Here is a 13,611-nt window from a genome sequence, read left to right on the forward strand (position 1 = left end):
GGTACTTAAAATATATGTTAATCCGTGAATAAACTTTAACATCATTACAGTTAAAATACACTTATATTCTGTTTGTTAAGTATTTAAAAAATGTACTTTGTGTGATATGATGTTGTTTACACTGTTATTTTTTGATTACTTACTCACAAAATGACTAGTGTTGTGTGGTTTTCCCTCCAGCTGCTGGCTGGGGCGATGGTGAACGAAACCACCAAGACTCGAGAGACGTGCCTCCACCTGGCGGCGGCCAACGATTTCTCCTCCATTTGTTCTGTCCTCATCGAGAATGGGATCGACTACGATGCTGTCGATGAAGATCTCAACAATGGTTTGTCTGTCACATGATTAGAATTAACAAAACAAAATTTTCAGTTAATTAGTTGGGTGGAAAGTCAGTCTTTGCCAGGAAAGGAGGGTGATCACTCACTCTCCCTTCCACACTCGTCTGGAAAGTTTTAGGAGAGTGGCAAATTGATTACTTTGCAATAAAAATTGTAATAAATTTTAGTTAAAAATTCAGGTGATTATCACCTAAGACCATTTCAGGAGTGTGATCTTTAGCTAGCGCTGATTTGGCTCATTGCAAAGACTGAAGTAGTTAAGTGGTACAGCTTATGTCTAAGGTGTGATAGGTCACAGGAATAAACACCCTTAGTTGATTAGGGGTGTTTTCAAATGCCATGATGTCCTGTCTATGAAAAATTACACAAAGTACAAGAGATCCCTTTCTGCTGTTTGGAAGAAGTAGGCTATATGGTGGCACTGGGTTTCCTTTCTCTCTCAGATGAACAATTGTTGAATTAACTACATTTTAGATACTAAAAAGCTGTAGTTTAAAATGTGTTACATAAATACTCAGTACTTCCTTAACTTTTTAAACTTGGTGATCAGTTAAACTGATTGTAGTGCTTTTAACTTAAAGCTAGCTTTGTTTTTTATGATTCATAACTAGTACTTCATGGAACTGTGTTTTTAGATAGTAATTCATAACTGATACAGTACTTTGATACTTTATTACTATTTTATCAGCTTTTTGTGAAGTGGTTTTACCATTGATTTACTTTGTAACATTTTTAATTGGCATCCAGCAAAAATAATTTGATACAATATTTTCTGATTAGTGTTTGCAGAGTTACCTCCCTTCTGTTACATTTCTCTTTTATTTTAATGCTGGATGATTGAAGAAGGAAGAAAATGTTTTATTTAACGACACTCTCAACACATTTTATTTATGATTGTATGGCATTGGACATATGGTTAAGGACCACACAGCAGCAAGGGATCCTTTATTTGCAGCATCCCACAGACAGAATAGTACATACCACGGCCTTTGTTACACCAGTTGTGGAGGACTGGCTGGAACGAGAAATAGCCCACCGACGGGAATCGATCCTGGATCAGTGACACATCAGGCGAGCACTGTACCACTGAGCTACGTTCTGCGCCCCCCTCCACTGGATGATTGAGTTTGCAGAGCTATTTGTTGTAGTTTTAAAACCAAAATCATTATTGTATTTAGAATAATATTAAAAATAGCAGCAATGTTTGTGACAGAAACAAAACAGCATTTCCAGTAATTTGAATGATTAATTCTTATATTTGCTCTAATATATAATCACTGCTACTAATAGGTTATTTTGCTTATTTCAGCTCTACATGTGGCAGTGCACCATGGTCATCTAAACACAATTAAAGTTCTGCTCACCGAGTGTAGAATAAATGCTGAGATGGTCAATTCCAAGTAAGTGTACATGCTAAACACTTAAGGGACATTCCTGTGTTTGCTGCATTTTTTAAGATGTTATCGACTAACAGAGACTTTTTAACGATTGAAATTACATATCAAATATATTTTTCTGCATAAAATATTAGTGGCTGTATATTAAATGTGTTTCTGATCGTTCTAATATTTGTATTAAGTTAAATTTCATTTTATGTCCTAAAATTATTTTTTTCGTATGTACAAGATTATTTGAAGAGAAAATCCAGTTTGGGCTTCTTACAAATATTAAGACGAACAGAAACACATTGAATATACAGACACTGATATTCTAAACAAGAAAATATATTTAATATGCAAGTTTAATCGTAGAAGTATTTTATTAGTCTGAAACATCTTACAATGCAGCAAACTCAGGAATGTCCCTTTAAAAACTTACTTTATCAGTGCTGTTTTGTGAAATGAAATTATGAAAAATATATGACATGTTTCAGTGAAAAAACCTGGCAACTTGGTAACTGATATTAACTTAGTGATCACAAGGTTCCCCAACTCTTATGCTTGTCAATGAAATCTGGAAACGGTAAATAATCCCACACCCCTAGACTTCAGACCTTTTGATGTGTAATATAGCTGCAATCTTAAATAAGTTTAAGCATTTAAAACAGGTTATCTGTGTCATTAAATTAAACACTTGTTTCTTTCTTTTCTTGAAATAGGTTATACATTTTTTTATTTCTTTTTTTATGACATAATACTGTTTAATTTCCTTTATAACAATCTTGGTCAAATTCAAACATAATTTTAATGAAACTGACATCTTTTAGCAGGGCACTTCTATTGTAAGTTCCACCTAGATAAAAATATATTATTGTTGTGTTGCCAAGCTACTTGGGGAAATTGAATTTCTTCATTTATATATTTAGGAATAATACAAAAAAATATAATGTTTCATGTTAAAAATGGTGATGAGAAGGTTATTGTATTACATTTATAATTATGCACATGCATACATATTTCAAGTTAAAGACTAAAATCAAATAATTAGCTGTTAATACAGTATCTAATTATTGTGTTTATTAGATTCACCACCAAACACTGAATATTATGTATATTTGTCTTTCTAAATATACTGTTCATTTCAGAGGCCGCAATCCTCTTCACATCCTGGCAACTCATGGGAAAGATAACTCTGCAGCGATATTTGATCTCTTCAAGGAGACAATGCCCGATTACCCGATAGACTGCCCGGATAATGACGGAAACTCACGTTGGTTTACTTTTGTGATGCTGTAGTTACTTGAAACACACTCATGCGAAAATATAGTATTTCAGCTAATGACGTCTGCTAAAGAATATTATAAGATAATTCAACATAAGTAATCTTGAGTTACTGTCATTGAGAAATATCCATATCAGTTAGTTTGCATACATGTGCATACAGATTAGGTGGCTAGGTGGGGGGGGGGGGGGGATCTGAATGTACAACTGCATTTCCTGTGTTTCAGTTGTCATTAATTTACATGAGCATACAAATCATATGCTGGTATTATGCTTTTAAAATGGAAAAAAAGCTACTTTTATTAAAATCCTAAGCAATTTCATTGATGCACACTTTTTGGATAGGGAGGGAATAACAAAAACAGTACACTTAAGAGGCAGATTTTAAAAAAATGGATCAGTACCAAATTACATACATACCCTGTACCTACAATATGTGTGAATATGTACGTATTCACACATACATACCCTGTACCTACAATATGTGTGAATATGTACGTATTCACACAGACATACCATGTACCTACAATATGTGTGAATATGTACGTATTCACACATACATACATTAAAATTGTCATTAAGCCAACAAATGTGGAATGTAACATGTGAATTTACTGTAAGAGCATAGTAACCACCCTGTTACTGGATTTGTGCACTCACCAAAAATTGACATACAGTCAAAAATATTAAAATTGTGGCTTACTGGGTTCTTACACTAAACATATAATGTTTTCAGGCTAAGCTCACAACAGTCCTGTGGAAATTAAAGGGTAGGACGTAGCCCAGTGGTAAAGCGCTCGCTTGATGCATGGTCAGTTTGGGATCGATCTCCGTCGGTGGGGCCCATTAGGCTATTTCTCATTCCAGCCAGTGCACCACGACTGGTATATCAAAGGCCGTGGTATGTACTATCCTGTGTGTGGGATGGTGCATATAAAAGATCCCTTGCTACTAATGGAATAATGTAGCAGGTTTCCTCTAAGACTATATGTCACAATTACCAAATGTTTGACATCCAACAGCCGATGATTAATAAATCAATGTACTCTAGTGGTGTTGTTAAACAAAACAAATTTAAAAAAAAAGAAATTCTGTGGAAATTATTACTGGTGGCAAAGTCTGTAAAATACATATATTTTATATTTAGATTAGGTTCTAAATTAAATGTATATAGAGTTTATAATGTAAGATAATGATAAATAAATTTATAAAATTAAATTAGCAGACACTGGCTTACTAAAATATTTTATTTTCTCCTCTTTCAGCTCTGCTGCTAGCCTATGTGAATGGGAACGGCAACCTGTGTCGTGCGTTGGTGCGGGCGGGTGCAGGGTTTGGAACGGTCAACAAGGCGGGACTTAGTATTTTTAACGCGGCTGTAGCAACAAAACAACTTCTCTTTAAACTTCTAGGTAATGTCACATTCAGTATACACTGTTTGGTAGCATTGTGCAATGTGCCATTTTTGTCTTCCCTTTGCAAACTAAAAACACAATATGTAATTACTTTTGTGATGGCAATGGTGGTGACAGCATCAATGTTTGTGTTAAGGTTTCATGTTTAGATCAGTTGTCACAAACTATAAGTCCTAGATCAATGAAACTTGGTTCATAGTTAAATCTATGGATGTTCATCACAGTGCACCAGAAATGTTTATGGTAGGCGAGATGTTTAATTCCATGGAATTCTTGTTAGTATTGATGGCAGTTTCTCAGTATATACTTCAGTACGAGTATACACTTGAATGATGAACAAAACCACAATACATACACATGTAACTTTTACCATCTGCGTATATGATACTTCTTCTTTAGATGCTTGTACAGATTTGTTTGAGGCAAGACAGTTAATATACACTCTGCATTCTGTGGTGTTACAAAATGTTTACTAGACTGGTTTTGGTATTTAATATTTTATATATATTTTGACGAGAAGTAGTCAAAACATGTAGTAAAGAGAGACCTGTGTTGATATCACTTGGCTTTCAGTTCTTATTTTTAACACTCGTATGGTTTATACCATCAGTCAGTTTGCAAATTCATTTATTTCTTTTAGCTAATTCAAATATTCAACACTGATTATTAGTGTAGTTTGTGATCAGTGATCTACAAAATAACAACTCTGATAAAAACTGCCTAGCAAAGTACCTCTTTGAAAATGTTTCAGTCACTTTTCCCCTATTTAAATCAGTTGTTTCCTGCTTGTGTGGAAAGTGCATACAAAAGAATCCCTTGCTGCTAATGGAAAAATGTTGCAGTTTTTCTTAGAAGACTTCATGTCAGAATTACCAAATGTTTGACCTCCAATAGCTGATGTTGTGCTCTAGTGTTGTTGTTAAATAAAACAGACTTTAAATTTTATATATTTTTGGTTAAAGGAATGCTAAAGCAAGGCTTTTGGACTGGTGTGCATATTCAACGATACATAATGCACATTATTGCTTAATATCGACAAGTATAATCGTATAGTTAATTAATAAAACGGTTAAATGTGACGGCTATTAAATATAACGGGCACAGCCATTTTGTACCATCCCAGTGAATACGCCCTCTGGCGAGCTGGTGGTTACGTAATACCTAACGTGTCACTGAAGAAACAAAACATACCTGATTTTTGCGGATGCATCGCAATGTTCTTTAATAATATCTATCCCAGTAACACAGCAACGTGTATATGTGGTTTATTTTTAATTACAAAATAAACCACCAGTGTCAAAGTGTTGAAATAACTGTATTATATTTTGTATATAAATTAACCCACGTACTGAAATAATAGTCGGAGTGTTTTCTTGCTTAATTGGTCTTTTCTTTCCGTGGCCTGTACCTGTGGTTCTTGATTGGCAGGTGTATATTTAGACAGTCCCTAGACACTGTGTCTAGACACACTAAAAAGATGTGCCTCTTCTATTAAGATCACAGGGTATTGTGTGATAACCTCAAATTGTAATGGACTTTACCAGATTTATTACTGTAAGTAATTCTGTAAAACCCTTGATTAAGTAGACTTTCCCATCTAAAATCACAAACTGACCAATTACGTAGTCCCAGAGAAAAAAAAATTATCACTTGGGTATTGTGAGTGGTTGTTTTTGCTCGAATGTATCCTACCAAATAGGCCTAATAATATGGATTTTTTCTTTGGATTTTTTAAAAGAAAAAAATACTATTCGTATACATTTCGTTATATTGATGCAAACTGAAATATATTTAGTTAAATAGTTTATTATACTATCAAGTCATTTATGTTGTTTTACAAGTCAGGTTGATGAAAGCGAAGCCCCTTGTCGTAAATTAGAGCATTTGTTTACACTGTGCATAATAGAGAGTTGGACCTGAGCTGACGTCACTTTGCCCCAAGCTATACCACCGGACGTCACAAAAACGAAACAAAATGGCTGCCCCCAGTTAGCAGGAATAATCATGGTTTTTTTATTAATTCTAAAATTACACGTTTTTCATTTGTTAAAGTGTCAGTATGTGTTGGTGGTCCGGGTATGCATCTTTCCAACACATAAGGCTCTTGTTGGAGTTTAGTCTACCTTTAATAAACCGTTGTACTACTTACCATTTCTTTGCTAGGAAATGTAACTAATACCTCTGTGTGTTGTAGATATGTTGTCTAAAGAACCACCGTGGAGTGAAGGGGAAACCTGTCTGGAATGTGCCACCAAGTTCAGTATTAAAACAAGAAAACACCACTGGTACGTTGTCACATTTTATTTTACCTACCAACTTAGTATATATTGATATACATAGGAGCCTCGGAAGCAATTAAAAGTTGGTATGGCCATGAAAGCAGTGTATATGATAAGATCTATACTATGAGAGTGCCATAGGAAGAGAGAGAGAGAAAAATTTCCTGGCCTAAAAAGTTAAAACTTGGTATATAACCTAATACTTTACAAGTCAGTGGATGATTACAAAAGAAATGAAGTTAAAAAACAACTTTGGGAGTGAAACGGTTCAAAGATTTTATATTATAGGTGAACAAATTATTAGACTTATTTATTTATTAATTTTATATATTAGGCTTTTAACTCTTTGGGGCCGAATCCCGACTCACGTCGTGATGTTAATTTGCGCGAAATGTCGAGTCCCGCCTGTACGCGTGGTTTACAAGCAGTAGCTATTATCGAATGCCGACTGGAGGCGTGGCCGACTGTACATGTAAAACGAGACGTCATTGGCTAATATAATTAGAAGTTTTCATTATCAGCTTGTAGAAGATTAATCCAGTGACCAATAAAAAGTAGTCTTACAGCTGGGTTTGTTCATGCACCTCGTGGCTTTGTTCGGCTTTGTTCGCTTTGAATTTTTTTTTAACAAAATGGACGACGGCGTATTTCTCAATTCTGATGATGATAGTATTTCGGAATTTGAAGGTTTCACGAACGATGACGTACTCGATTTAAATAACAGTAATTCGGATGTAGACTTACAAATGTAAGTAGCGATAGTGACGACATACCATTGCCACATTTTCGAAATAGACGGAATATCGGTAGGACTCTTACACTGGCCTGTTGTGCTGGGTAAAAAACGGACATGTAAACAATGCAGTACACAAGGCATTCGATGTGAGCCAGCCACAGGCTGTGAACAGTGCAATGTGAACCTGTGTGTTGGATGTTTCAAGCAATACCACAAAGCCAGATTTCCAGCATTGTTTCAGTGAAAAACCCCAAAATCAATCAGAACTTCCTGACAATTAGGCCTACCAGTAACGTTTATTAAAACTTTTGTTTATTTCTGTTATTTATAGACAATTAAACTACTTTTTTACAATTACATCATATAAAATAATATATGTTCTTCATTAATTGCACATAATTAAATAGCTGACAAAATTTGATGCAGATTTGTTTATTGATTAAGTTAAAGAGTTATTTTTGCTGCAGTGCATGAAATCTGTGTTTATGCTTTAGGGCACCAGCAGGTAAAACTGCCTAGGGCTGGAATTCAAAATGGCCGCCAGGCCTCAAAGAGTTAAAGTCAATCAAAACACTGTGTTTCATGGAATGTGCTGGTTAATATATATACTTATTTTAACTACATTCACCCCAGATAAAAACGTTATTTGTGTACTCTTTCCACCTATGTAATAAATAAATAAATAATATATCGGGGAAAAAAGCATATAGATCAGTCCCAAGTGGTAGTTTTATCTTTTGTATGGAAAAATATGTTTTTGGGGTAAAATTATGTTTTTTGAAGTTTTTCTTATAAAAAAACAGGTATGTAGGCCTACAGCTAGAAAAAATAATAAATCAAAAAGTGGAAATTATGACCAGTGCAAATGTTGATTTTTAAATACCATTTATTACAATATTTCTCAACGGGTGCCATGGCAACGGTCATTTTGGTGACAAAACATTAAAAATTAATATCTCAGGATTCATATGAAATAGTCAGGTGCTTTCAATGGCAAACCCGTTCTGAGATACCCAGGCATTTTTTTTTAGTTACCTTTGTGAACAATATATTTAGGCAGAATAGTCAATTTGTGCGGTAAAAATATCAGTTTCGAAATGCCTTTTTTAGGAAAATGGCAGAAAGGATGATTTTGATATTTTCTTGCTACACGATACCTAGCTTTGCACAAAAGCTCTGAAAGTTGAATATATCGCTAATAATCCAAATGCAAATTGATCAAGTTTGTTTTGTGCAACGACACCACTAGATCACATTTATTAATTAATCCATCGGATATTGGATGTTAAACATTTGGTAATGATATTCCTAAGGTCCCATTAATATAGTAAGCCCTGTCTCTCAACATGAATGTTGGGGTATCAGCCCATGGCCTACAGGCCGAAAGCAAATAATTACTTCATGAGGGGGGTGGGGGGTGTTGTTGGAGGGGATTGAAGGCCCTCAGATCCCTCTGTATGGTTTCATTCGCATTTCTTCTGTTCTGCTAGAAAAAAATCCATGTACACATGCTAAACCTTCCACAGTTCAATATAATCACGTGACACATATATATTTAGATTAATATTCTCTGAATATATATATTTTTGCCATTTATGCATTACTTTATTGTAATATTTTTCATTCCAGTCGCCACTGTGGTCGTCTCCTGTGTGCCAAGTGTTCCAGTAAAGACATGCCAATTGTTAAGTTTAATCTGTCCAAGCCAGTGCGAGTGTGTGATATATGTTTTGATGTCTTGACGGTCGGTGCATTTTGAAGACAAAGCTGTTTGGAGTTTGTGCTATATATTTTCATGTGTCGATGTCTTCAGTATTGGTGCATTCTTAAATTGGACTCATTTACAGCTTGTGCTACTTGTTTCTACATCATGTAATAAACTGTCAACTGGTGCAAAGCTTTCAGTCAGTTGTGCTTATTTAGCAGTGCTTTGAGTGTCACTATGGTCACTGATGATTGTGACTCAAAACGACCTTCTGTTTCTCTCAAGTCCAATCAGGCATGACAGTGCTTAAAATGATAACAGTTGCCAAAATCTCCTACTTGCTGTAAAATTCAGTCAGGCAGGACTTTGAATTAAACACTCGAGAGTCGAGAAAACCTCTTGCTTCCAGTATATTTATTCAGATGTGGCAGTATGTTCAGTAGTTAATGATGCTTCCAAGAGTAATTAAAAACTAAAAAATACTTAACTGTTGAAATTGTTACTTTGAGAACAGTGTGAGAATGGATAGACTCGTATTGCCTGTTGTTTTGTCTCCGTGAGACGAGAAATCACGTGAATATGAAATGTCTGTGTTTACCTCAAAAGTATTCTCTACTTCTGTTGTGTTACAGCTACCTTCCTAGGAATCATGTTCTACATGGGGGTAAGCAGAATCTTGTATCCTATACAGATGACATGGATGATGTCTTCTTCTGAATGTATCCTACATGGACGTCTTCTGAATGTATTGTTTACAGATGTCATGGATGATGTGACGTTTTCTTCCAAAAATGTGTATCTTATGCTGACTTGTCTAAGGCATTTTCTACATGACAGATATCATGTCAAGCTACCTCTGAAGTTATTATTTCAAGTTACATTTTATCCCTGATCATTAATATGCTCAGTAATCATGTGACAGTGGCATTTGGTGTTAACTCCAGTGAATATTTAAAGAGACTGTAAGGTTTTTCTGACTAACACAAATCTTTTGATATTTAAAGTTACATACTCAGTATAGTTTCTTGTTTAGAATATCAGTGTCTTTGTATTCAGTGTGTTTCTTATCATCCTATATAACTGTATAGTGACAGAGGAGAACTGGAAAAGACAGGTCATTTCATTTTACAGACTGGACTACTGATTTAGCTTGTGAAAGGAAAGAAGAGAAAACAAATCATCCTATACAAGTATGTTTATAAGTAGCCAGAACTGGATTTGGTATCCCGATGATTTCGAACATACAAAAAATATGTATTAGGAAATAAAATGAAGTTTGACGTAGTACAGACTCGGTGATGATCAGAAACACATTTATAAATAACCACTGATATTTTATGTTGAAAAATGTATTCAATACACAGTTGTAGTCATTAAAACATCCCTGATAGTCTGCAGCATCTTAACAATGGCAACAAATTAGGACAGTCCCTTTAAGCAGACTCATGAATCACTGTCAATAGGACAAGCATATTCTGCTTCACTGGTGGTGGTGAAATCCATCATCGTCACCAAAACTATGGAAGCATACACACGGTCAAAACATGGCATTGCATTAGACATCATTTTATCACTAACATTTTGATAACCTTCAGACCTTGAACGTCAGCCTTGAAGAAACTACGTACTTCTTTGCCAGAACAATATGCATTTATCTAATATTAATATTGGTGCTTATTTCATTACCTTAAACTTATTTTATTACATTAAACTTATTTCATTACATTAAACTTATTTTATTACATTAAACTTATTTTATTACATTAAACATATTCCTCTATTGACTACTACCAGCCTCGGTGGCGTCGAGGTTAGGCCATCGGTATACAGGCTGGTAGGTACTGGATTCGGATCCCAGTCGAGGCATGGGATTTTTAATCCAGATACCGACTCCAAACCCTGAGTGAGTGCTCTGCAAGGTTCAATGAGTAGGTGTAAACCACTTGCACTGACCAGTGATCCATAACTGATTCAACAAAGGCCATGGTTTGTGCTATCCTGCCTGTGGGAAGTGCAAATAAAAGATCCCTTGCTGCTAATAGGAAAGAGTAGCCCATGTAGTGGCAACAGCGGGTTTCCTCTCAAAATCTGTGTGGTCCTTAACCATATGTCTAACGCCATATAATATTATAACCGTAAATAAAATGTGTTGAGTGTGTTGTTAAAGAAAACATTTCTTTCTTTCTTTCTATTGACTACTAGTCAGAATTACCAAATGTTTGACATCCAATAGCCAATGATTAATTAATCAGTGTGCTCTAGTGGTGCTGTTAAACAAAACAAACTGTAAAAAAACTCACTTATTTAGCTTAGGATATTAATTGGCATTAGGTGACCAGGAAAGGTTATTGGCGAAAATACTCAATATTCTCATTACTGTGTTCCAAATAACAATTCTGTATTTGCTTGCCTAAAAGACCTGAGGACAGTTTAGGTGGCTGTTCAACAATTATCTAATGCAAAATATGGTATATTTTATATCCCATACTCTCTTGTAATATTTTTTAACACAAAGAACACCTCTGTCTAAAATTACATAACACTCGTCAAAATTCCCTCCCCCACTTTCTCTGTCATTGTGATATAATTTGAACAATCTTATTGGATTTTCTGTTTGTATTAGTTATTTGGTTTGATAATAAATATTTCATAGGAAATCATTTGTTAAGAAAAAAATGTCAGTGACATGGTGCATTTTACTACATACTTAAAAAATCTTGACATTTTTGAAAACATAGGTAACTCTTGAGAAACACTTCCATTATAATACTTCGTAACACATTCCATGATACCAGTGGCGGATCCAGAAAATCCATTTAGTGGGGCGGGGGGGGGGTGGGGGCAGTGTCATGAGGTGGAATGCCAAGGGAACTTTGGGGGAGGTTTGGAGGGGGATCGTAAAAAATACCCTCTCTGTCATAGAGTTCTGTAATTGTTGAATGGCCCCTAGTGACAACTTTGTTGGTGAATTGCAGACCGGTCATTGTTATAGATGTCGAAAAGAAAGGAGCATTGTTATGATTTGATTCATAAATACAGACACTGTAACTTCCACCAAATTAGTATCTGTTATATTGCCTCATCTATAATCGAATGGTGCTCATTGTAATAACTTGTACAGTTGGTTGTTAGTGGAATATCGTATTACATTGTTTGACTATATCGCTTACAAGTTGTGTTGCTCAGTAACAAGTTTTATTACAGTTATCACGTTGATATTATTTTGACATTGTACAAATTATGTATGCTATGATATGTTTGTACTTATTTTTGTAATTTTGACATGCTGATATATTTATACTATGATAGGGGACAGTAATTCAAACTTTTAGGTAAACAGAATTGGCAGAAGTAGATTTATGTGGTTTTTACCTAGCAAGGTTTCTGCCAGAGGGTAAAACGGGTAAGGCGCTATACCCAAATTTTTTGCAGATTTTTAATTTTTGTTTGGACAAATTTAATTACTCTTATCATTACTGTATGATTTTCTCAACCCTAACCCTAAACTCATTTTTCTCCTGGGGAGGCCTCCCATACCCCCTGCTGACTGTGGTTGCATTCAGTTCCATAGCGCTGTACCCAATAATTCAGAGGCGTAGCGTGAGCTGGACCTGGGGGGGGGGGGGGGGGGGGCGGGGGTTTCGAATATGAACCAAGTGGACCTTTTCTATTTTGTTTTTCCACCACCAGAAACTCCATATGTATAAACCTGTATATTATAGTTCTGAAAGCAGACCATTTGCTTCAGCGGGCGGGGGAGGGGGGGGGGGTGTCCGAACCCCCCGAACCTACGCCCTTGTAATTTCTTTCTGACAGAAACACTGCCTAGGTAAGCAAATGTTTGGTTATATGAAGCTTTCCTGATTGGTTGCCTCAAACTTGCATTGCTTAACTAGAGTACTCATCACCAAGTGTACGATATCAAGAGTGGACATTTTTTAAAATACAAATAAAGTGATAGTTAGATGAAGAAAAAGACAACTTTTAATTTCACTAGGTAACCAAGTGGTAATTAATGGATATAAAATTGGGTAACAACATGAGAACAGAATGCTGGTGAAGTTGAAATATTGTGACCTGCTATGACATTTAAAAATTATTTGTTGATATTATTTTTACATATATTTATATTCTATCCATTGTGTGTTAAAAGGTTGAGTCTTCATCTTGCCATCTGTCACCTTGAAGTCTGATGTGCTTGCAGGTCTGTTGTCTCTATCCGCCCTGTAAGTGTGAGGTGTAAACATGTACAAATATCTATGGCCTGTTACCTTTTGAGATGAAATTCTGAATACTGTCAGTAGACTGTAATAATTCTCACTAAGATGAAATTCTGAATACTGTCAGTAGACTGTAATAATTCTCACTAAGATGAAATCCTGAATACTGTCAGTAGACTGTAATAATTCTCACTAAGATGAAATTCTGAATACTGTCAGTAGACTGTAATGTTTCTCACTAAGATGAAATTCTGA

At 35.2% G+C, this 13,611-nt stretch overlaps 1 protein-coding gene across 1 annotated transcript in view; it reads left to right on the top strand.

Annotated features, from left to right (window-relative positions):
• The window catches only part of LOC121368528 (rabankyrin-5-like), a 35,317-nt gene extending 24,432 nt beyond the window's left edge, over positions 1–10,885 (top strand). The window contains exons 20-25 of the mRNA XM_041493265.1: positions 181–328; positions 1,651–1,741; positions 2,866–2,990; positions 4,267–4,413; positions 6,611–6,701; positions 9,061–10,885. Of these exons, the coding sequence (XP_041349199.1) occupies positions 181–328; positions 1,651–1,741; positions 2,866–2,990; positions 4,267–4,413; positions 6,611–6,701; positions 9,061–9,190 (732 nt within the window). The 3' untranslated portion in view covers positions 9,191–10,885. The remainder of the gene's footprint in view (positions 1–180; positions 329–1,650; positions 1,742–2,865; positions 2,991–4,266; positions 4,414–6,610; positions 6,702–9,060) is intronic.
• The last annotated feature ends 2,726 nt before the right edge of the window (positions 10,886–13,611 follow it).

The sequence above is a fragment of the Gigantopelta aegis genome, chromosome 3 (genome assembly GCF_016097555.1).
Source record: "Gigantopelta aegis isolate Gae_Host chromosome 3, Gae_host_genome, whole genome shotgun sequence".
Classification (NCBI taxonomy): Eukaryota; Metazoa; Mollusca; class Gastropoda; order Neomphalida; family Peltospiridae; genus Gigantopelta; species Gigantopelta aegis.